The 26,136-nt window shown below is 37.8% G+C and overlaps 2 protein-coding genes across 9 annotated transcripts in view; one reads left to right on the plus strand and one right to left on the minus strand.

Annotated features, from left to right (window-relative positions):
• Positions 1 to 19,265, plus strand: part of myo1ea (myosin IEa) — a 105,377-nt gene extending 86,112 nt beyond the window's left edge. Inside the window, exons 20-29 of one of the 2 annotated variants that reach the window (XM_061964071.1) lie at positions 5,158 to 5,272; positions 5,343 to 5,512; positions 5,595 to 5,740; positions 10,037 to 10,183; positions 10,276 to 10,436; positions 10,507 to 10,587; positions 10,663 to 10,849; positions 11,308 to 11,343; positions 18,107 to 18,276; positions 18,334 to 19,265. In XM_061964071.1, coding sequence (XP_061820055.1) covers positions 5,158 to 5,272; positions 5,343 to 5,512; positions 5,595 to 5,740; positions 10,037 to 10,183; positions 10,276 to 10,436; positions 10,507 to 10,587; positions 10,663 to 10,849; positions 11,308 to 11,343; positions 18,107 to 18,276; positions 18,334 to 18,410 — 1,290 coding nt within the window. In that variant the 3' untranslated portion in view covers positions 18,411 to 19,265. The remainder of the gene's footprint in view (positions 1 to 5,157; positions 5,273 to 5,342; positions 5,513 to 5,594; positions 5,741 to 10,036; positions 10,184 to 10,275; positions 10,437 to 10,506; positions 10,588 to 10,662; positions 10,850 to 11,307; positions 11,344 to 18,106; positions 18,277 to 18,333) is intronic. The other variant, XM_061964070.1, reaches the window with a different exon arrangement.
• A 5,440-nt stretch (positions 19,266 to 24,705) lies between these two features.
• rnf111 (ring finger protein 111) overlaps positions 24,706 to 26,136 on the minus strand; it is a 63,983-nt gene continuing 62,552 nt past the window's right edge. For all 7 annotated transcript variants that reach the window (XM_061964077.1, XM_061964076.1, XM_061964079.1 and 4 more), the window contains one exon: positions 24,706 to 25,809. In XM_061964077.1, the coding sequence (XP_061820061.1) occupies positions 25,692 to 25,809 (118 nt within the window). In that variant the 3' untranslated portion in view covers positions 24,706 to 25,691. The remainder of the gene's footprint in view (positions 25,810 to 26,136) is intronic.

The raw sequence follows: 26,136 nt of genomic DNA on the forward strand, positions 1-26,136 counted from the left end.
AGTATATATATGTACTGTATGTATGTGTGTATATATACAGTATATATATGTACTGTATGTATGTGTGTATATATATATATATATATACATATATATATACATACACACATATTTATATATATATATATATATATATATATATATATATATATATATATATATATATATATATATATATATATATATATATATATATATATATATAGTATATATATAGTATATATATATATATATATACAGTATATATATGTACTGTATGTATGTGTATATATATATATATATATATATCACACTCCTCAGCCTTCCCGGTAAGGTTTATTCAGGTGTACTGGAGAGGAGGCTACGCCGGATAGTCGAACCTCGGATTCAGGTGGAACAGTGTGGTTTTCGTCCTGGTCGTGGAACTGTGGACCAGCTCTATACTCTCGGCAGGGTCCTTGAGGGTGCATGGGAGTTTGCCCAACCAGTCTACATGTGTTTTGTGGACTTGGAGAAGGCATTCGACCGTGTCCCTCGGGAAGTCCTGTGGGGAGTGCTCAGAGAGTACGGGGTATCGGACTGTCTGATTGTGGCAGTCCACTCCCTGTATGATCAGTGCCAGAGCTTGGTCCGCATTGCCGGTAGTAAGTCGGACACGTTTCCAGTGAGGGTTGGACTCCGCCAAGGCTGCCCTTTGTCACCGATTCTGTTCATAACTTTTATGGACAGAATTTCTAGGCGCAGTCAAGGCGTTGAGGGGATCTGGTTTGGTGGCTGCAGGATTAGGTCTCTGCTTTTTGCAGATGATGTGGTCCTGATGGCTTCATCTGGCCAGGATCTTCAGCTCTCACTGGATTGGTTCGCAGCTGAGTGTGAAGCGACTGGGATGAGAATCAGCACCTCCAAGTCCGAGTCCATGGTTCTCGCCCGGAAAAGGGTGGAGTGCCATCTCCGGGTTGGAGAGGAGATCTTGCCCCAAGTGGAGGAGTTCAAGTACCTCGGAGTCTTGTTCACGAGTGAGGGAAGAGTGGATCGTGAGATCGACAGGCGGATCGGTGCGGCGTCTTCAGTAATGCGGACGCTGTATCGATCCGTTGTGGTGAAGAAGGAGCTGAGCCGGAAAGCAAAGCTCTCAATTTACCGGTCGATCTACGTTCCCATCCTCACCTATGGTCATGAGCTTTGGGTTATGACCGAAAGGACAAGATCACGGGTACAAGCGGCCGAAATGAGTTTCCTCCGCCGGGTGGCGGGGCTCTCCCTTAGAGATAGGGTGAGAAGCTCTGCCATCCGGGAGGAGCTCAAAGTAAAGCCGCTGCTCCTCCACATTGAGAGGAGCCAGATGAGGTGGTTCGGGCATCTGGTCAGGATGCCACCCGAACGCCTCCCTAGGGAGGTGTTTAGGGCACGTCCGACCGGTAGGAGGCCGCGGGGAAGACCCAGGACACGTTGGGAAGACTATGTCTCCCGGCTGGCTTGGGAACGCCTCGGGGTCCCACAGGAAGAGCTGGACGAAGTGGCTGGGGAGAGGGAAGTCTGGGCTTCCCTGCTTAGGCTGCTGCCCCCGCGACCCGACCTCGGATAAGCGGAAGAAGATGGATGGATGGATGGATGGATGGATATATGTATGTATGTATGTATGTATGTATGTATGTATGTATATATATATATATGTATGTATATATATGTATGTATGTGTATATATGTATGTATGTGTATATATATGTATGTATGTATATATATATGTATGTATATATATATATACATATATATATATACATACACATATATATATATATATATATATATATATACAGTATATATATATATGTATACACATATATATATATACATATATATATATACATATGTGTGTGTATATATATACGTATATATACATATATGTGTATATACTGTATATACGTGTATATATACAGTATATATATGTATGTATATATATATGTATATACATATATGTATGTATTTATATGTATATATATACATATACATATGTGTGTATATATACGTATATATATACAGTATATATATGTATATGTATATACATATATGTATGTATATATGTATATATACATATATGTATGTATATATATATATATATGTATATATATATGTATATATATACATATATGTATGTGTATATATATACATATATGTATGTATATATATGTATATATAATATATATATATATATATATATATATATATATATATATATGTATATATATATATATATATATATATATATATATATATATATTTATATATATATATATATATGTATAAAGCTGGACAGACATTTAACGGGTAAATGTCCTCTAATTAGAACAAAATGTTCTAATTAAGTTATTTATAAAAGGTAAACATGGTAGGCTATAGCTTATTAGAAGCTAACAAACAACAAAACGGCACACAAGTTAGACATACGTACTGAGTTTCCTTTTTTTAACAATATTAAAGTTTAAAACAGCACTTTTGTCAATACAATCATGTATCAAATAATTATAACTGTATGTTATTTACACATACAAAGTCTCCAAGGCAGAAGCGTATTAGAAAGCAACCAGTAACAAACGTGTTTGTATCATTCACTTTACTGCATCATGACTCATAAGCTTAACTTTATGAATTATTGTGACCACTGGGTGTTGCCAAAAAACAAATGACCACTCCACTTTAAATTTAAAGACCGCATAAAGTAAACATTTTTCATACCTACCATTGTTCTCGGAGTTATTTCACTTAATCAGGCCTTTTTTAACATTCCACACTACAAAATAATAAAAATATATACTAAGACTCGTGTTGATATCGTATCGAATTAATATTGTTATTGGCCAATGCTCAAGGTTCCAATATCGATAAAGTATCGGAAGTGAAAAAGTTGTATCGGAACACATCTTCTTACAGGCTTTTGCCAACTTGTAGCTAAGCTTTGCTAACATCTTTACAAGCCTTATATCAAAGGGGAACTGCACTTTATTTTATTTTTTTTGCCTATCTTTTACAATCATTATAAGACACAAGAACACACGTCTCTTTTTTTATTAGAAACCTAAAGATGACAAAAAACACTTGCAAAATGCGGCATTTTGGGAGTCACCATTGTAACCTTTAAAGCCCTCTAAAACAATTTCAAAACCCTCCATCAACCGGTTATGTACACGCTGCAAGTTTATATATAATGTAGTAACAGACACGTTCATAACAATATGTAATACTTACAATATTTACCGTATCTAGGTCATTTTAAGCATTGCCGGAACTACTTTCCTCAGCGCATTTATTTCTGTTTCCATAGCAGCGCACTTTCGACTTCCGACAACAAATGTGTGTTCCTACTTTTGGAAACATCCACATGTGTGTGTTCTAATCATGTCAGACTAGTTAACAGACAACGAAGACAACTATTTTTGGACAAACTAGGATTCACAACCTTATCTTTTTTAAGCTGACTACAAATCAGTGCCACTAGATATGAGAGATGCAAACATCATCACTCTTTACAAAAACAAAGGGGTCAGGAGCGACTGTAACATTTTCTCTTTACATTGAAACTGTTTTTCTCTGTTTTCCCCATTTTTCCCCAAGCAATATGACCCTGGGCCGCACTTTGAACACCTCTGATGTAATATAAACCACAGCTCCACCTACCGTTTGTCTCATTTGGAGCATAATTGTGCATCTGGTGAAAAGCAGAGTTCTAAACGAGTTAATGGTCCAGTGCTGTTGCTCTGCCAGTTTATTTAAAGTTTTCTTGTCCTACATTTGCTGTTTTGTTGTTATTGTGGTCTAGTGTCACTGAGGCTTGGCCGTGTTGGAAGGCAGGATGATTAGTCTGGCAAATTTAGAGGCCACAGAGCGTGATTGCGGGTTCTCGAGGTCCTCAGGAAATGACAAACTGATTCTTCTTGGGAGTTTTCAATGTTGTGAAAAGTTATCACTCAGCGCAATTGTAGCTCTTTGCCACTGTAGTAAGAACATCTGTGGTCCTTTTCATCATTTGCCTTCATATGGCAATATTCTAAACAACAAATAGTTTGTCAATGCTCCTAACGTTTTACACCCAACAGCCACCTCGAAAATATTTAGCTTGTGCTTTGTTTATGCTACCTCTGTTTACCACCAAGGTTTATCTTCCTAAATGTGGTTTGTTCACCCTTAATTATCTTGTATGTTAAACAATATTTAAGAAAAATTGATGATGATGTTCAATTCCAGGGAATATGTGCCTGAATATAACTAGAACTAACACCACCAGTTTGAGAATCATTGGTGTATGTGATTCATTATATAAGTGAAATAAACAATGTAATTGAACAATAGTTATACAGCAGATCTGTCTGTCCAGTTGTTGCCAGGCAGAATTAATAGGGGGGAAAAGGCAGAATGTATGCAGCATTCATAGCACCGAAGGTTGAAAAAAAAAAAAAGATGTTGATTTATTTTGAATCACTACTCTTAAATGTACCAAAGGTTTTGGATGGACTCAAATGTTTTTCACTACATTTGCTGCTTCAGCAAACATTGGTTACTATTATTAGTTACATGCAAGGAATAATTATTTCTAAACCTCTCAGGAAAATGTACAACTTTTGGCTTTCTGTACATACAGTATTTGAAGTATTTTCCAATAAAAGTATTTCACTATTACAGGAACATATAAAAAAGATACTTAATGAAGCTCATCACACACACTTTTTTCACCAAAGTAACGTTGTCTGTCAGGTAAACATCCACGGTTAGGATGAAGGAGCATGAATGAGCATGGGCGGTCAAATTAAATTATGTGATTAATTTGCCACTGTACATGATTAATGCAATATTTTTTTGTAATTTTTTGGACGAGTTACCACGTTATTTTTTACAGACCTGGAATAAATGGAGTTGCTGCTTGTCTTTAAGGGATGATATTGCGTCTCGCAAACAAACTTGTTGAGAACCATTTGTTTAGGGTATCAAAAAAAAAACTTTTAGGGCTTTTATGTATGCATTTAGTTTTTTGGTACTTACTGGGTATCTTGGAACATAACCCCCACAAATTGCAGGGATTTACTGTATTCCACTGGGTGACTGAATATGTTCAGTGTCTTTTAATCTACTTTTGGTTTGTTGGGTGAGCGCCATCTTCAAAGTTTCTGCTTTTCTCTGTGTTCCAAGCTCTTTCTGCTTGAGGAGACCAGGGAGCGCAAGTTTGACGGCTATGCCAGGACCATCCAGAAAGCCTGGAGGAAATACACGGCCCGCAAGAGATATGTGAAGATGCGAGAGGAAGGTGAGTGAGATGACCTCTTGTAATTATCCCGGTGTGTGCTCGGCATGCTCAGTCATTCTTTTGTGTGCAGCTTCTGACCTTTTGCTGAATCACAAGGAGAGGCGGCGACACAGCTTAAACAGAAACTTTGTAGGAGACTACCTGGGCATGGATGACAGGCCTGAGCTGAGACAGTTTCTGGCCAAGAGAGAGAAGATTGACTTTGCAGACAAAGTCACTAAATATGACCGTCGCTTTAAGGTTGGCTACCTCTCTGTGTCTCTTCCTGCCAAACGTGTGGAATCATTGTCTGAATCCTTCCTCTTGCTATATTTCATTCCAGTCAGTCAAGAGGGACTTGATCCTGACTCCAAGGTCGGTGTACCTGATAGGAAGAGAGAAGATCAAACAGGGACCAGAGAAAGGTCAGGTGACTGAGGTGCTGAAGCGGCAGATTGGCGTGGAGAGTATCTTGGGAGTGTCTCTCAGGTATAAACTAGTTACCATACAATCATGCCTAACATACATTTGAAATGCGCCTGAAATGTGCATCGCTTATGTTGGAGGGCATTATCTTTGGCAATTGTTAATTATTCTTCCAGTACACTACTTATGTAACCTTTTTGAGGTTGTATCACTGCCTAATACCAATATTTTTAGAATTTTTTTTTCTGCGTTTGATTTTGTAATGCAGAACAATGCGATAAGACATCAATCTGCGTTTGATTTTGTAATGCAGAACAATGCGATAAGACATCAATCTGTACTTACTGAAAAACATGAACAATCATGTTTCAGTATCTGTAAAGTATGAGCCTACATTTCATGTTTTGTTTGTACACAGATAGCCAGACAGCGTAAGTACTGTAGTTTTAATAACACGCATGACGTGCTGCGTGTCTCGTGATCGATATTAAAATGAGACTCACTCGATGGACAGTTTTGCATTTGGTCCAACTGTTCGAGGACGTTTTTTTCTGGTTTATTTGGGGAAAGCACACCATTCATGTCGAAATAGTTTGTCTCCGAATTCCACATTTGCAGCTTCGTGTCAGGCCCACCTCACTTCCATCGGCTCCAACGTTTCGCTCTCTTCTTCATGCTGGTTTCTCGAAGCAGTAGTTCATCCTCCAATCATTCAGGTCCAAAAAGATAAGGATGTGAATCCTCATTTGTCCAAAAATAGACTTCTTTGTTGTCTGTTACCATGTCTGCCATGATTAGAAGACACCAGTGTTGGGTTAGTTACTGAAAACCAGTAACTAGTTACAGTTACTAGTTACTTTATTTCAAAGGTAACTCAGTTACTAACTCAGTTACTTACACCAAAAGGTAATGTGCTACTGTGAAAAGTAACTATTTAGTTACTTTTTTTTTTTTTTTTTTTTTTAAAGCTCCCATTAATGCCCTTTTAGCCTTCATTTCAGTACTGTTATTGCACTGGAGAATAATACAATCTGTTGATCAACTTGACATGCATTTTTATTTCCCTTTTAACATAATTAATGAAAAACAGTGCAACATAAAAAGGCATTCCTCCTTTCTTTAAACTTGGACCAATGACCATTAATAAAAAACAAGTTAAAGTGCAACATAAGAAGGCACATTAAGCCTGACATCTGGAGTGATGCTGCTGTCTTCCACACTTGGAGCCATGGATTGTAGAATCCTTGTTTTCAGTGGCAGGATCATTGACACAGATGGTGAAGTTTTAGTGCTCAGTAGAGATGTAACACTTTTGAGGGGTTTAAGCACCTGGAGGACCTCATCTGCCACTCTCACATCATCATCAGACAGGGTGACATTTGTCTTCAGGGTGTTGTGGGTCAATGCACAGTATATAGCTGCCTGCTGCTCCAACATACCATAAGTGGAGTTCCACCTCGTTGGGACATCATGTATGAGCTTATGATTAGGCAGCTTTAGCATTTCTTGCTTTGTCTTAAGCACATGAGCAGCTGTTGTGCTTGGGTGGAAGTAGGAAACCTCCTTCCTGATCCTCCCAAGGAGGCACTCCATCCTATTGACTGAGATTCCCTTCTGTGATGCCAAATTCACTACATGTGCAAAGCACCTATCTGTGGTCCCAGTCCTGCCTCATTCACTGTAATTATTTGATTTTTGGCATTATCACGTGTGACTGGGATATCTTTATCTTCCATTCCTCCACTGCTTGTGTCAGTACCTGCGCAAGGTGAATCTCGTAGAGGGGGCGTGTCTTCTCATCTCCCAGTCTGCTGTGATGAAGTGAGCGCTTATAGTTCCCCTGGACGTCCAGCCGTCTGTCATGAGCGCAACAGATGATGCTCGGGATAGTTCATTCACAACTTTTTTCTTCTCCTGCTCATAAAGATCTGGCACAATCTTATCGCTGAAGTGGGTGTGCGACGGGATGTCGTAACGTGGCTCAAGCACGTTCAGCATGTGTTTAAAACCCTCGTTTTGCACAACCGAGTCTGCACCTATAAACACACCGATTCAATGGCGCGGGGCGTTCAAGCTCCTCCGTTACTGCGCTCGCCATGACCACGCTGTGTGTGGACTGAACGTGACAACAACTTTTTTTTTGTTTGTTTCCTATATCAAACCGCGTATCACGTGTGTGCCTCCCCTCCCCTCCCCACACACACACACCCAGAGCGCGCCTCTTTTCTTCTCTCCGGCTTGTGACAGAGGAAGATTCAGAAGAACGACACCGCAGCGCTTCTGTTTCTAGCCGATACTACATCAAAAGTAACGTAAAATAACGCAGTAACGCATCATGTAGTAACGGTAACTGAGTTACTGAATATAAAAAATAACGCGTTAGATTACTAGTTACCGCCGAAACTAACGGCGTTTCAGTAACGCGTTACTTTGTAACGCGTTAGTCCCAACACTGGAAGACACACATGCCTTAGTATCCGGAAGTAGGAACCCAAAGTTGTTGCCAGACGTTGGAAAGGCACTGCTATGGAAACGGAAATCAATGCTCCGAGGAATTAAAATATGGTAAATACTGAACATATTACATATTGTTATGAACGTGTCTGTTACTACATTAAATATATTACTTGCAGTGTGTATACAAAACGTTGCTGGAAGGCTTTGAAATTATTTTAGAGGGCTTTGAAGGCTACAACAGTGACTCCCATTAGCCACATCTTCCAAGTGTTTTTCATCATCTTTAAAATCCTAATTAAAAAAAGAGTTGTGTGTTCTTGTCTTTCATAATGATTGTGAACGATTGGCAACATTAAAAAAAAAAAAAAAAGTGCAGTTCCCCTTTAAGAGGGCTGCAAAGGGGATTGAGCGAAACTGCCCAAAGATAGGGTTGCCAAGCTTGTGGCATCGTATTCAAAAAGACTTGAGGCTGTAATTGCTGCCAAAGGGACATCAACAAAGTATTGAGCAAAGGCTGTAAAATACTTACGTACATGTGATTACTTAGTTTTTTATTTTTAATACAATTGCAAAAATCTAAAAAAAAAAACTAAACATTTTCATATTGTCATTTTGGGTTATTGTGTGCAGACTTTTAGGACAAAAATTAATTCATTCCATTTTGGAAAAAGGCTGTAACATAACAAAATGTGGAACACATAGAAGGCTGTGATTATTTTCCGGATGTGCTTTAAAGCCACAACTTAACTTTAAAACCACAAAGGATGTGACAGACAAAACGGAAGTGACAGCGGAGCAAGTTTGCTGATGGACCAGCTTCAGATGGAAGGTTAAAAACAGTTTAATAAAGACTAACAGTATATTAGTATTTTTTAAATTAAAAAAAAAGCGGTCACACTTCATTTACGTTTCCAACTTCGTCCATTACACCCTCGGCCATTTGCTTTGTGTGTCGCCGAAACTTGTCCGCTGTCACTTCCATTATGTGTTTGTGATGTTCCTTGTTTATTATAATGAGAGTAGTAGCAGGTCAAACCATTTCTCATTTAATCTGAAAAGAGTTAGTTGCACTTAATTTTAATTTCTCGGGTAAATGTATTGATAATTCTACCGCATTTTTTAAAAACATATATGATGATGTGTATATATATATATATATATATACTAATATTGTATTATTTTTATGTTGAAAAACAACAGCAAAAGTAGCAGTTAAATCTACTGTTAAAATGTTGGTTCCTGTACTTTTATTGAAAAAGTCTTAATTGTTGAAAATGACAGCAGAAAAAAGTTTCCTCTTCTTAATTCAACCTAAAGTAATTGTGGCACAAAAGATGGGAATACATTGGCCATTAATTGTTGTGTACTTGCTTGTTTGTATCCATAATTCATTTATACCTAATTCACCTGCAGTGCATTGTTTCTGGTCGTATTGTTCTAAAAAAAAATAATGTCGCCCCTGAATTGTATCGGCAACCACAAATTCTGAATCGAATCGACTCAATGTTAAAACTAATTGTTACACGCCTACATATAGTACATTAAACATTTTTAAATCTACAATATAGTGAGCTCGCAATATTTGAATTGCGATCTAGCGAGGGATGACTATTATGTATTGTGATATGTTGCGGTCTGCAACTACACTGCACGGCTGAGAGCCTCTTTAATCTGTGTGAAAAAGGTCACAGAATATATGAAAAGCAGTTATCAGTAGGATGGGACTAAAATAATAGTGTCAATGAAAACACAGCATTATTATCATTGATGCAGAATTTTTATTAGCTCTCCTTAGACTGCTTAGGTGTACTTATTAATGTGATTTGTCCGGATGTGTCAGTAATTGCTACACTTATAAAGACTTCCAGTGTTAATGTTTTCACTTTTTGTTTGTGATTTCAGTACGATGCAGGATGACTTCATGATCCTAAACGTGCAGGATTATGACAGCCTGCTGGAGTGTGTCTTCAAGACAGAGTTTATTAGCTTACTGGCCCGCAGGTTTGAGGAGAAAACGCAGAGGAAGCTACCCCTCCAGTTTAGTAACACGTAAGAAAAATAAACGCATCGATGTCACATGGTCTGTCATGCTAATGTCAAGGCTGGACAGTGTTGAATGAGAGTGTCTATTTGCATTTTAGACTGTCTGTAAAGCTGAAGGAGGAGAAGTGGGGCATCCTGAGTGGTGGAGCGGGTTCTCGACAGGTCACCTTTGTCCAGGGTCAGGGAGAATTGGCTGTGCTCAAGCCTTCCAACAAGAATCTGCAGGTCAGCATCGGATCAGGACTTCCTAGGAACACGCGTGAGTAGATACAAAGAGGCTAAAGGCATCCAAATAAATGCACCAGAACAAACCTAATCTCCTTTCTTAGGTCCTTCTAGAGCCAATATCACAGACAGTTACCACGCCGGGCGCCAAAACAAGCCGGCACGGGCCGCACCTGGACCTCCAGGTGCAGCATCCACACATACACACTTTGTCTTCCAGAACAAACACATCATTAAATTTTTCTTTTTGCTCCTCACAGTCTCTCACCAAAATGGCGGCCTGAAAAACACCAATCACATGGCCAATCAGAAGAACTCTTTGTATCGGCAGCAGGGCGACGCTGTGCGCCCTCACCTTCCCAACAACCTCAGCCAGCAAAGGGGTGTTAGTAACAGAGCACAGGCCAGCCTGGACTTTCTCGGGGTTCCGGAACAAGGAGCCGCAGGGTGAGGCGATTAATATCACACAAACAAGCCAAAAAAATAGGTTGGTCACGTTCTCTGTAAGGAAAAAGAGACAAGCAAATGTTATGCCTCGCACAATCTAATAAAATCAAACATTCTGCCTTTAGAACTACAATGCTGCTCTGTAATGGTGATGAGAAGGAGTGTACACGTGTAGCTAATGCTGTGGCCACTATGTGCTAGACAACATATTATTATTCATCCTGCAGGCAAACTTCCTGCATGAATTCATCATCACACCATGACAATGCAGTCTTTTTTTTCACACACACACACACACACACACACACACACACACACACACACACACACACACACACACACACACACACACACACACACACACACACACACACACACACACACACACGCACACACACACACAGATGCATAAGTGTTTCACTAATTTGCCATAATTTGGATAATGTACTTTTTTATAGTAATGGAGTCAGTGGACCAGCTTCAAATGGAAGAATGTGAGTGTTTACTGAAATGTTGGTGATGGTCCAAGCCTTTTAAAATATTAGAGGAAAAAAATATTTTATATCAGCTGCTACTGCAATCTGAACGTTCAGGTCAAATTAGTTTGACCTAAATGTCAAAATTCTTCTCCAAGATTGACATGAAAAGAAATGACAGAAGTAGGAGCAGAAAACACTGGTGAAAATAAGATTTTTCCGAACTCATGTTGATGTCCCCACACTCCTGGCCCGATAAACAATTTGGCGGCTCGTTCGGGATGGGAAGTTTTTTTTATCTCACTTGAGATGCACCTCATTCAAACAGGTCACCCTCTTCCCGACTCCTCACCCACACACTCTTTAAAACAGACGTCTTTGTGAATGTAGCCTAAGCTCATGTAAAATGTATAAGTACTCGCCACTAATGACTGATAATGGAATATGATCGATAAAACAAATGGAAGATGTCTAGCCTTCATTTTATGCTTTATCAACACGTATTTATAAAATATACTGTACATCTAGATTATGCTCCTGCGCAGTGACTATGGCGTGCAGTTTTCAACTAAAGGCAAAGTCTTCCTGAGAGGAAGCAACCACAAGTCTGGTTGGATTGAAATTAAGCTTTCTGAGGTAGGTAGGGAGGTAATAGTAGTTAAGTAATTGTAGTAAAGTAAGTAAATAGTAGTGTACCTTAGCAAGTTAGTAGTAACAATAGTAGTAAAGTAATTATTATTGTAAGTTAATCATAGTAATAAAATAGTAGTGTAAGTAAGTTAGTAGTAGTAGTAAAGGTAGTAGTAATTAAGTAAGTTAGTATCAGTAGTAAAGTAAGTAGTAGTAGTGTAAGTAAACAAGTTGTAGTAGTGTAAGTAAGTTAGTAGTAGAGGTAGTATTAGGTAAATAAGTTAGTGTCAGTAGTAAAGTAAGTAGTATTGTAAGTAAGCAAGTTGGTAGGAGTATAAGTAAGTTAGTGGTAGTAGTAGTAAAGTAATAATGGTGTAAGTAAGTAGTAGTGTAAGTTTGTAGTAGGTGTAGTAAAGTAGGTTAATAGTAGTGTATGTAAATTAGTAGTGAGTTAGAATGTAAGTTAATAGTAGTTAAGTAAATAAGTAGTAGTCTAAGAAAGTTATTAGTAGTAGTAAAGTATGTAAGTTGGCTTGTTAGTTGGTTAATAAAATGGGGGGAAATCAGGAACCGCTACATACTGGAAATGAGGCATTATGAAAAGTCGATCACAGTTGCATCGCGGTTGTATTTTTTGGAGGTGCACATCAAGCTCTGACAGAGTTTGGGGGCGGGGGGCGAGTGAACGAGCTTGCGCTGTGACACTGAAACTTACTACAGGAGTGAATGAGATGTTCTCTGTTAAAAAGAAACTGCCTCTTTTCCGAGATAGAAACACCAATGTGTTTTCCAACAAATAAAAAAGATAATGTGTGAATATGCAGAGATCTACTGTAATAACATGTCCACTGTTCAACCAAACGTTAGCAATTAATGTGGGTTACAGACAGCAGTGTTGATGGTTTATTGCTACATTGGTAGGTGTTTTTTTGTTCATCAAAGCAAGCAAGCATCCTCTATTTTTTCTGTATGCGATCCTCGGTTTGGAGTAATCGTTTTTACATATCAAGTACTATCTAGAGTTGATATTACCTCAATACTGAATGTGGTTTCTGAAAATGCTGTTTTGGTAGTCAAACAAAACAATCAGTTGGTGTTAAAGTCAGTACCATGTAAATATACCTTCAGGTGTCTCAGCGGTACAGACAAAACTATAAGAGCATTCAGCCAATGCTCATCTCTCAGCATTCAATTTGTTTCCAGTAGTGTGGTTTTGAAGGAATGTATTAGCATGGAAAGAAAATAAATTTTGACAGTAATGCTATCTCCACATTGGCACTTCACAGTACTTTAAAAATCAGACTAGTCGTAATAGTACAGTAGTAGTAGTACTGTAAATGCTTGTTCCAGCATTTATTTTTAATGACATAAAGCGTTAGCATGTATGATGTTTACTGTTATACTGTAGTGTCAATGATGATTTCTCAGCATTTCAACTATGAAAGAATACTCGGTAGAGTTGTGCTACACTAAAACTAGAGTTTTAGTTAAAGACTTGTTTGGCATTCTCGCAGTATTAAAAGAGAAATGTTTTTTACACAAAATAGTATCAGTGCATTTTTGCAGACACACTAGTATTTATGTAAATGCTTATGTCTCAGCATCCGCACAGTATTCGAATGAAGAGACTTTTTAAACACAACATATCATAAATGTTTTCATTTCCATAAGCATTAGTGTCAATGCTTAATGCTTGTCTCTCAGCACAAAAAATACATATTCGAGGCACACTACGGTAGTAATACTGTGTGTATATGCTTGTCTTTCAGTATTCACACAATATTCAAATGAAAATAGATTAGTATAGTGATTACCGGTAGTGTGAATGCTGAAAGCTTGTCTTTACATAATAACATCAGTGTGAATGCTTGTGGGAAAGACAAATATTTTATAACACTACTATTCGCGAGAATGTTTGTCTTCATTCTAATAAGGCTTCTACAGTAGTTTTTATGACGTAATGTATTAATAATGTAAAGCATTACTTGGAGAGTGGACTTCTACGGTATATCTCATATTTTCATGGATAAACGTCCGCCGTTAGATATTATTTTAACATTCCTTGCTGCCCTTAGGCTCATTCTGCTTCAGAATGGTGCAGACTAGCACCATGGTTAGAAAACAAAGTTATGTCCATCTCTAGCGAAAAGCTAATGCTAGTGAGTAAGTCCAGATGTTTTAGACAGGTCTTAGGGGGTTCACTGTGACATGTGTTACTTGTAACGCAAATTGTTGTTTGTAACTGAAAGCATAATAAGTAGCCGATAGCCAATTCTTATCTCAAAACACTTTTAGGTTGAGGTACCTCTGTACTTGTATGTCAGCTTTCATATTATTTTTCACTCAAAAAAACTAAAGTGGTAATGCTGGTCTCTCAGAACTCACATAAAATAATATTAGTATGAATGATTGTCTGTAAGAATCCACACAAAAAGCAGAGACAAAAATACTTTATCCATCTTGTGATTTTTTTTCAAACTAATATTTTATTAATTGTATTGTTTTGATTTATTGTATTATTTTATCTTATTAACACATTCAAAACAACATTATTAGACGCAAAATAGCATAAGTATGAATAGTTGTGTCTCAAAATACATATTTTTAGACACACAATAGCACAACTGTGAATGTGAGTGCTTTTCTCAAAAGTATTCACACAACAAGTTTATCCATATTTGTCCCACACTAATATTGATAATAATGGATTAGATTAATAAAGCGCTTTTCTAAAGCACTTTATAGTGTGAATTTAGAAGCAATTATTCATTCACACATTGACTGGTGTTGGTTTTAATGCTTGTCTCTCAGCATTAAACCAATTTTAGATTTTTTTTTTTAAATGCATTTTTAGACATGAAATAGCATGAGTGTCCCTGCTAATGCATGTGCCTCAGCATTAGACCAATTTGTAAAAAAGAAAAGCCTTTTAGACTAAAAATAATGTAAGTGTGAATACTGAGTGCTTGTCTCTCAGCATTAAACTTTTTTTGGACATAAATAATGCATTTTTAGACTGTCTCCCGGCTGTCCTGGGAATGGCTCGGGAGAGGGAAGTCTGGGCTTCTCTGCTTAGGCTGCTGCCCCACCTCGGATAAGCGAAAGAAAATAGATGGATGGCATTTTTAGACACAAAATAGCATAAGTGTGAACGCTGAATGCTTGTCTTTCAGCATGTTAAATATCTATATATATATATGGGTTGTTCGGTATACCGGTACTAATAAAATACCTACCTAAAATACTAATTGATTGAAATCGGTACTATACTGCCTTTGAAAAGTACCGGTACATGAAGTCGAGTGTGTCAAAACGCACACACAAAGTGCATACAAGCAATGATATCTTGGAGAGGAAGAGTGGCAAAAAGCGACAATTCTACTGGTTAAATAAGAGGGTGGTGAAGCGCAATATGGAGGTATTTGGGCTTCAAAACAACAATAAAGGTGGCGCTTTAAACAAGGAAGCGCTGCGCTTCAAGTGTTGCTTTAAAACACGACTTGCCAAATATGGCGATTAGTATTACCACCTTTGCTTCAAACTTAGGTGAACATTTAAATAATGAACATTCAGATCTGAATAATGTAGCTTTTACACCTGTCCTGCTGTTCGGCTCCGGTGCAAACCGTAAAAGAGGAGCTCAGGGGAGACGTTCCCTTCAGTTCACTTTACCCCGCAATGGGTCTGCAAAGATCTGCCTTCTGGTCAGAAATCGAGGCCACCAATTTGTGACAATCTGGTTGCTTTATTATTAGTTTTGCAGGACACAACCGGACCCGTTCATCACGCAGTGTGTGCGCTCCTCTCTCTCTGTACTCGCCCACTCACTCAACACATTGACATTCTCGCAAACACACATATTGTACGCTCATAAGTTAACCAGCTCCCCTGTTGTTCACATGTAGATACATCAAATGTAGATAGTTTGATGCGCACACAGCTGCTTGGCTTAATGCCAAATATTAGCTAAGTTAGGACCGACAATCTAAATTATTATATTCTAATCTAATCCTTGATTATGGCAGACCATATGTACAAACCCCGTTTCCATATGAGTTAGGAAATTGTGTTAGATGTAAATATAAACGGAATACAATGATTTGCAAATCCTTTTCAACCCATATTCAATTGAATGCACTACAAAGACAAGATATTTGATGTTCAAACTCATAAACTTTTTTTTTTTTTTGCAAATAATAATTAACTTACAATTTCATGGCTGCAACACGTGCCTAAGTAGTTGGGAAAGGGCATGTTCACCACTGTGTTACATGGCCTTTCCTTTTAACAACACTCAGTAAATGTTTGGGAACTGAGGAGACACATTTTTTAAGCTTCTCAGGTGGAATTCTTTCCCATTCTTGCTTGATGTACAGCTTAAGTTGTTCAACAGTCCGGGGGTCTCCGTTGTGGTATTTTAGGCTTCATAATGCGCCACACATTTTCAATGGGAGACAGGTCTGGACTACAGGCAGGCCAGTCTAGTACCCGCACTCTTTTACTATGAAACCACGTTGATGTAACACATGGCTTGGCATTGTCTTGCTGAAATAAGCAGGGGCGTCCATTGTAACGTTGCTTGGATGGCAACATATGTTGCTCCAAAAGCTGTATGTACCTTTCAGCATTAATAGCGCCTTCACAGATGTGTAAGTTACCCATGTCTTGGGCACTAATACACCCCCATGCCATCACAGATGCTGGCTTTTCAACTTTGCGCCTAAAACAATCCGGATGGTTCTTTTCCTCTTTGGTCCGGAGGACACGACGTCCACAGTTTCCAAAAACAATTTGAAATGTGGACTCGTCAGACCACAGAACACTTTTCCACTTTGTATCAGTCCGTCTTAGATGAGGTCAGGCCCAGCGAAGCCGATGGCGTTTCTGGGTGTTGTTGATAAACGGTTTTCGTCTTGCATAGGAAGAGTATTAACTTGCACTTACAGATGTAGCGACCAACTTTAGTTACTGACAGTGGGTTTCTTAAGTGTTCCTGAGCCCATGTGGTGATATCCTTTACACACTGATGTCGCTTGTTGATGCAGTACAGCCTGAGGGATCGAAGGTCACGGGCTTAGCTGCTTACGTGGAGTGATTTCTCCAGATTCTTTGAACCCTTTGATGATATTATGGACCGTAGATGGTGAAATCCCTAAATTCCTTGCAATAGCTGGTTGAGAAAGGTTTTTCTTAAACTGTTCAACAATTTGCTCACGCATTTGTTGACAAAGTGGTGACCCTCGCCCCATCCTTGTTTGTGAATGACTGAGCATTTCATGGAATCTACTTTTATACCCAATCATGGCACCCACCTGTTCCCAATTAACCTGTTCACCTGTGGGATGTTCCAAATAAGTGTTTGATGAGCATTCCTCAACTTTATCAGTATTTATTGCCACCTTTCCCAACTTCTTTGTCACGTGTTGCTGGCATCAAATTCTAAAGTTAATGATTATTTGCAAAAAAAAAAAAGTTTTATCAGTTTGAACATCAAATATGTTGTCTTTGTAGCATATTCAACTGAATATGGGTTGAAAATGATTTGCAAATCATTGTATTCCGTTTATATTTACATCTAACACAATTTCCCAACTCATGGAAACGGGTTTGTTATATGGAAAACTGTAAATTGTTCTTTGAGTGCAACAAGAAAAACACAATGTGCTTAATGCCCTTTAATTTATATTTTAACTTTCTAAAATTGTTGTTTTAGTGCAATAGGAAACATGTTTATTGTAAGATTTTCTGTTAGAATACAGTCTCAATTGACACTTTTTCGTAGTTTGTAATACTGGTATCGGGACAACCCTCATATATATATATATATGTGTGTGTGTGAGTGTATATATACATACATAAATACACACACACATATATATATATATATATATATATATATATATATATATATATATATGTATGTATGTATGTATGTATATATGTATGTATATATGTATGTATGTATATACTGTATATATATGTGTATATATGTATGTGTGTATATGTATGTGTGTATATATATATATATATGTATATATATGTGTGTATATATATATATATATATATATATATATATATATATATATATATATATACGCAGTATGTAGCATCATCACATACTAATGCTAACTGTTATTGTTGTTTTGGTCAGAGCTCACAGACCGTCAGCCAGCAGACCTCCACCAGGGGGCGGCAGACCCAAGCCTACACCCAAACCTAAACCTCAGGTGCCTCAGTGCAAAGCTTTGTACGCCTACGACGCCCAGGACACGGACGAGCTCAGCTTCAATGCCAATGACATCATCGATATGATCAAAGAAGGTAAGGCGCGGCGACATCATCATCACGGAGCTATTTTTAAAGATGTTGTGTCGGCAGATGCGTCAGGGTGGTGGACAGGACGTCTGCGGGGAAAGCAGGGACTTTTCCCCAACAACTATGTGACCAAGATCTAGCAGGAGGGAGGCTTTCTTGACGAATGCTCCACTACTGCCTGCAAAGTCCATGAATGTAAACTCTTCTTCTTCTTCTTCCTCTCTCGGCCTCCTCGTCCTCTCTCTATTTGGAGTCCTGAACAAAACACTATTTATTGTATTTATACATATCATTGCTTTCTGTGCTGAGAATAATCTGGGAACAGGCTGTGATTTTTTTTTAATGATTTCCCTCGTGTCTTTTTTTATGATGATTCCAAAAGCAAACGTGGCTGTAATATTTATTGTTTCACTGCAAAGTTCAGTAGGTGTAAGTGTTTTTATGGCGTTTTTCGACACCAAAGATGCAAACTTTAGTGTATTGAGTTTGTGGAGTAGAGGCGGTGTGTACTGTAACCTGAGCACACTGTCTGTGGTGTGTTAGCACTTTATCAGTACAGGTACTACCTTGGACACAAACACACAATATGAAGGACCATTATTTGTTTACACCAGAAAAACTCAACAAAAACACACTCTTGATATGTATTTTCCTGAACACACACACACACACACACTTTCTATGACTGTTTGTGGTTCTCTCTCACTTTTCTTGTCAAGCACACATTAGGTGATGTCATCAAACTTCCGTGGCTTCTTTTTTTGTTTTGTTTTGCACTGCCGTTTAGTTTATTTTTCTCCACATTCCTATTCATGTTTGATAAAATAACCACACTTGTGTTTATATACTGCTGGGACTTGCTGGTAACAATTTAGTTTTCTCCGCCATTATTGTCAGTGTGGATCTCAGACGCTTCATCAACATCATCCTTGTGCAATACAAACACTAGAGGAGACTTTTTTTTTTTTTTAATAAAGCATGTATTGTTGAATGGCTCTCTGCACTTTATTTCTAAGTTATTAGGCCAGGAATTATTATTCAAGTTTTATTTGTAATCCATTCCAAAAGGGTAGTCAAAAACATTTATTTTTTTAATGTTTTATTTTTATTTAAATTGTATTTATTTTTATATTTTTTCTTTATATTTTTTTAAATTATTAAAATAATCTAAATTACAAACACCCCAAAAATCTAGCACAACACATTTAATAGAAAATGTTTATAGTTTTCCAAATGTGATATAGGGCTGCTTGTAACAGCAAATAATAGATAAATTTGTTCATGCATTTGATTATTTTATATATTTTTGACATACGCTTTAAAAACAATCTGTTGGTTTTACAGTACAAAAAACTGGCAGCTTAGTCACTAGATTTTTATAGTAAAATATACAGTGTTTGTTTACAACATATTATGATAAATGGAAAAACAGTACCACCGGTTTTTGTTTTTTTACAGACAGACTGGTAGCTTAGTTGTCACATATTTACAGTAACATTTATGGTGCTTTTTGCAGCATATTGCTGTAAATTGGAAAAAGTTTTGTATCTTTTTTCCATTTAGAGTAAAACTTTAAAAAAGAAAAAAATAACCGGAAATTTTACAGAAAAAAACTGGCAGCTCAATCGACAGAATTTTACCGTAAAAAAGCAGTGGTAGAAGGTTTTTTCCCCTAATTTAAAATACCATAGATTTTATCCTAAAATCTATTGTCATTTTAACAGTTTACAATTTGATGGATAACTTGTTTTTGAAATCATAAGTAAAGCAGAGATTGATGTATTTATTTTAGTTTGACACAAAAATCGTTTAGAAAGTATGAAAATATATTTGTTGCAATATTGGATACTGTTGAAGTTTAAAAGGTATGCAATACATGCGATACATATCTTGGTCAAAATGGAAAATAAATGAATACATTTAGTAAGAAAAGATCATTGATGCATATTATTTCCAGGCCTTGATTTTCTCTCTTGTGCTGTAAATGATGAATGAAATGGATAAATAACATAACTTTTATTGAAGATTAGTGATAGGTAAATGAAGCCTCAGTGAAAGTGTGCTAAATGTTCCATAATGATCATCTGCCATATGTTGGATTTAAAAAATCACTACATTTTATCTGAAGATAAATAGTTAGCAAATTTAAGTGTTTTAGAAAAAATTAAACGCTGTGAATGCTTTCCATATGCGTTGTATGTCTTGTACAAAATGATGTTTTAAATTAACCTGATGCTAAAAGTACCTTGTTATTGTGCAATACTAAGATATTGACACTAGGGATGTCCGATAATGGCTTTTTGCCGATATCCGATATTCCGATATTGTCCAACTCTTTAATTACCGATACTGATATCAACCGATACCGATATCAACAGTTATGTGCAGTCGTGGTATTAACACAGTATTATGCCTAATTTGGACAACCAGGTATGGTGAAGATAAGGTACTTTTTAAAAAAATTAATAAGATAAATAAATCAAAAACATTTTCTTGAATAAAAAAGAAAGTAAAACAATATAAAAACAGTTATATAGCAGTGACGTGCAGTCACTAGCCATCATGGAAAGAAAAAAAAAAAGGAAAATGAAAAAATGTTTATTAAATTGTTATATGTATCCAGTGATTATACTATAAAGTTATTTTCCATTTAACTTCACCAGTTTTAGATTATTTTTATTTAAAATCGCTGAATTTTCACATTTGCCGTTCAAATACTGAGAAGAGACGGTGCGGTGATCAGCAGCCATTTAAGGCACGTCACTCAGTTGTGCCTCAACATGGATTGCGGACTCGGCTAACTGCTGGCCTGCTGTGCAGTGAGACCGTATTGCTATATGAATTATATTATACATTTCCATAGTTTAGTTAGCTGAGGTATATAATGTACAGTGTATTTTGTCAACAACTGTATGTGTGTAACATATTTCTTGTGCTGAGCAATCATAAAACGGCTGCAAAAGACGCACTGGCTGAGGCTCGCAGTAATCCCGCCTCCTGCACCTCCGCCGTAGAATGCACCCCCTGACGGGAGTGTTATATCAACTAAAGCCCACACTTAAACTTTCCACGTGCAAGATTGAATCTATTTAAAAAAGTTATTTCATAAGAAGCCAAAAAGTGCAAAACCAATAATGTTGTGTTGGAGGAGTTGTGAATGACTGCAGGGTCACAACATTAGGTACACCTGCAGACTGCAGGTGTACCTAATTCACAACTCCTTCAACACGAACATTGTTTTTGCACTTTTTGGCTTCTTATTAAATAACTTTTGTAACCTATTTTTATGGGCTTTCCTCTTTGTGATGAAGTTCCTGTTATGCGCTGTTATACAGTGTATGCCTTGAGCTCTTATTTTGAAGGCGCTAAGAGCGGAAGTGATGACACGTTGGAGTGGAGCGGAGGTTTTTGAAAGAAGGTAGATAAAGTGGTCCTCGTGTAAACGGGAGCCTCCGTGTTTGTTATTTTGTAGTTTCATACAGTATAGGCGACATTTATAAACCCTCGGTTACACTTTTTTAAATAGATTCAATCTTGCACGTGGAAAGTTTAAGTGAGGGCTTTAGTTGATATAACACTCCCGTCAGGGGGTGCATTCTTCCAGCACAACATGGACTTCATTTATAAGTAAAGGTAAGACCATAACGTTTTTTTTATTAAATGTGCTTTTTTGTGTGCTACAGTTTGTATGTGTAAAGTTAAAGTTAAGTTAAAGTACCAATGATTGTCACACACACACTAGGTGTAATGAAATGTGTCCTCTGCATTTGACCCATCCCCTTGATCACCCCCTGGGAGGTGAGGGGAGCAGTGGGCAGCAGCGACGCCGCGCCCGGGAATCATTTTTGGTGATTTAACCCCCAATTCCAACCCTTGATGCTGAGTGCCAAGCAAGATGAATGCTGGTATGAGCTTTTAAACATAACCCGTTAACTGCTGCCAATCAAATGGTGAATAAGATACTCTTTAGGGTTCATATGTTTGTAAATCTGACTGTGATGAAGTCAGTGCCTCACCAGTCATCAACCTCACCGCACGTCACTGATATATATCCATCCATCCATTTTCTACCGCTTATTCCCTTCGGGGTCGCGGGGGGCGCTGGAGCCTATCTCAGCTACAATCGGGCGGAAGGCGATGTACACCCTGGACAAGTCGCCACCTCATCGCAGGGCCAACACAGATAGACAGACAACATTCACACTCACATTCACACACTAGGGCCAATTTAGTGTTGCCAATCAACTTATCCCCAGGAGGAAGCCGGAGTACCCGGAGGGAACCCACGCAGTCACGGGGAGGACATGCAAACTCCACACAAAAAGATCCCGAGGCCGGGATTGAACTCACGACTACTCAGGACCTTCGTATTGTGAGGCAGACGCACTAACCCCTCTTCCACCGTGCTGCCACTGTTATATAGAAACTAGTAATTAATGAAAATGAGTAAAATTAACTGTTAAAGGTTAGTACTGTTAGTGGACCAGCAGCACGCACAATCGTGTGTGCTTACGGACTGTATCCCTTGCAGACTGTATTGATATATAATGTCGGAACCAGAATATTAATAACAGAAAGAAACAACCCTTTTGTGTGAATGAGTGTAAATGGGGGAGGGAGGTTTTTTGGGTTGGTGCACTAATTGTAAGTGTATCTTGTTTTTTATGTTGATTTAATTAAAAAAAAAAAAAAAAAAAAAAAGGATACCGATAATTTCCAATATTACATTTTAACGCATTTATCGGCCGACAATATCGGCAGGCCGATATTATCGGACATCTCTAATTGACACACTACATACAGCACAGTGCTGCTATCTGCTGGTTGGCAACCAAGATGCTCGTCGCTTTCTAGCTTAAATGCTAACATGAATATAATAATGTTATTAAAGACACTTGCAAGGGGAATATAAAAATGTATATCTGGGGATAGGTTGATTGGCAACACTAAATTGGCCCTAGTGTGTGAATGTGAGTGTGAATGTTGTCTGTCTATCTGTGTTGGCCCTGCGATGAGGTGGCGACTTGTCCAGGGTGTACCCCGCCTTCCGCCCGATTGTAGCTGAGATAGGCTCCAGCGCCCCCCGCGACCCCAAAAGGGAATAAGCGGTAGAAAATGGATGGATGGATATTTGAAAAATATAATCAACCAAAAATGTATGCAGCCCCTTGCAGTAACCCTGCACATCCCTGTTGAAGGAATGATTGTTTTTTAGGTTGTTGTTTTTTGCAGTTACAAGAGACGACCAGTGGGTGGCAGTGTTTGGTAAGACACACTAGCGCCCGCTTTACTAATGAATGTGAGCGAAAACAGCTTTGAAATATTTATCCACAATACACGAAAGGGTTAAATCATGAGAATGTTACAAGGACAATTTGAGTCAATTTGTTAAGAAAATTCATAAGATTCAAAGCTGCAGTTAAAGGGCGCTAACTTTCTCACCGGTGTTGTAAACTTTATACCGCGCCCTCTTGCGGGTTTGCGCACCGAGCCCGTACGTAACGCGCGCACGTACACACATGCACGCGCGTACGCAACGCGCGCACGTACACACATGCACGCGCTCCATGTTGTTAGCTAATTCTAGATTTGACTGGCTAACGTTAGCTGTCATCTGCCATTGTAGGAACTGCCTTTTCCCCCACAATGTCATTAAGTTACGTGGAAAATGGAAGATTAACGACAATATATAAAATGTCCTAAAATTATGTGAAAAATATAAAGATTACGAATAAGAAAAACAAGTTTGTTTTTTTGTTAATAGTCACGAAGTTAAAAGCCATTTAAGATTTAGGAAGATTAAACCAACAATGCGTGGTTACATAAATGAAGAATTCCTAAACGGAAAAAAGTAGTTAAAAAACATTTTAAAAAAAATAACATTTTAAGGAAAAAAATTAAGTTGTAAAGCTTACAATAATTTAGTCAGAATTATACAAGCGAAAACAAGTCAAGGAAAATGTTTGTAGAACAAACGTTGCACAAATATAAGGAAAATCAGATTATTTCAAGAAAAAGAAAGATTCTGAAGATTAGGTTCCATTACAAAATTATATTGAAAAAGGTTTGAGGAAAAATGCAGCAGTTGGGAGAATAATCATCTTTTTCAAGGTGGTAAAAACACATTTAAACTGATTATTCTTCATATTTTACAATTTAAGTCTAAAGTAATATTTTTCAGAGATCTCAATTGGTCATAAATTTGGGAGAAAAAAAGTGCTAAAGTAACACTTGGAAAGTAGTCGTATTGTTCAACGGAAAATGTTGGTACATTTCCAAAATAAATATACTTTAAGAAAAATCATCCTCCAGTCAAACCTTGCAGCATAAAACTGAAGTTATCCAAGTGTATTATTTTTAAACTAATAGAAATCCCACAATATGCCTTTGAAGTGTGTGTGATGAATGGTTTCAGAAGAACATTTCGTCTCGCTGTTGAAAATAATGTTTTTATTATTTACTTTATTTCATATTCAGAGTGGAAATACATGGCCTCTGCACACTTATCATAACTATACTAACTTTTCTCTCTTGTGCAAGTAGTCTTTGCCAGTGAGTTAGTCAACACTTTTTTGTGTTCCACAGCTGACAGGAGGGGTTGGGAGGGAGGACTGAGATTTGAATGCACAAACGGGCAATGAATGAATGAATGAATGAGTCCAACTTGTTGTATATCATCTATGGACCACAACGCCTCCTCTTTTTGGCATGAAGGCTGTGTGACGTTCTCCAACATGGATGACATTACTGTGTGTGTGTGTGGTCATTAGGCAACAGCGTGATGAGTGCTGAGAAAATACTGTGTGTGTTGTGTGTGTGTGTGTGTGTGTGCGCACGCACTAATACAGAAGCTCATCTGTTAACATATTTGTCCCTAGTTAGGAATGTTTCTTATTATCATTAAAAACCCATCTTTCACTAACAATCCACATCTTCTAAACAAACTAATCAATACAATGATTGGTACAAATGAAGTCTGCAATGTTTTGTGATGCTGTGACATTCTATGGTAGTAAAGCGAGGCGTAGAGCAGTTGTTGTCGTCGTTAGGCCGCCTTCAGCCCGTGTTAGATGTGCAAACAAATGCATTGCAAGGAAACATGCAGAACAAAAATGACACTTGAGGAAACAATCCAAAAGCTACATAAAAGCTTTATAAATACATAAACTCTTAATAATAAACCCTTAATGGAGACATGTAGCTGTTGTGGTAATAACAACAACAACAATAATAATAATAATAATAATAATAATGAGTGATAGCTGGCACTGTTGTCTTATTAACGTCTAGTAAGTAGTAGAGCTGCGCAGGTCATTCATGCCTTCTTTGGTTGACTGCAGGACTCACAAATGAAGATGAGCTCAAAAGAAGACAAATGTGTTGTTAGGAAGAAAGAAAGAAAGAAATGAAGAAAAACAGCATCAACTCTCAGCAGACAACTGCGCCTCAATGTCCACTCTGCAGATGGGGCACTTCTTGTTGGTGAGCAGCCATTGGTCCACACACAGCTGGTGGAACAGGTGCATGCAAGGCAGGCGCCTGCAAAACAAACACACAATGTGCTGTAAAAAACATGCATACCAACACTGAACATATGTTGGAGCTGATGAATGATGCACACGGAAGGTGACTAGTGCTGCATTCAAAACTGCTTGGAAATCTGAGATATTCTAATTGGATCTTACATCACCTCATCCTTTTTTGGACAGAATTGATCACTATCTGAACCAGGGGTGTCAAACCTACGGCCCGCCAACATGTCTAATTTGGCCCGCAAGATGAGTTTGCTAAATATAAAAATGAGCTGCAATTTCTTGATCAAAGAAACTGCTGTTTTAAATGTGTCCCCTGGATGTCGTAATAGCA

This window comes from Nerophis lumbriciformis, linkage group LG06, assembly GCF_033978685.3.
Source record: "Nerophis lumbriciformis linkage group LG06, RoL_Nlum_v2.1, whole genome shotgun sequence".
Lineage (NCBI taxonomy): Eukaryota > Metazoa > Chordata > Actinopteri > Syngnathiformes > Syngnathidae > Nerophis > Nerophis lumbriciformis.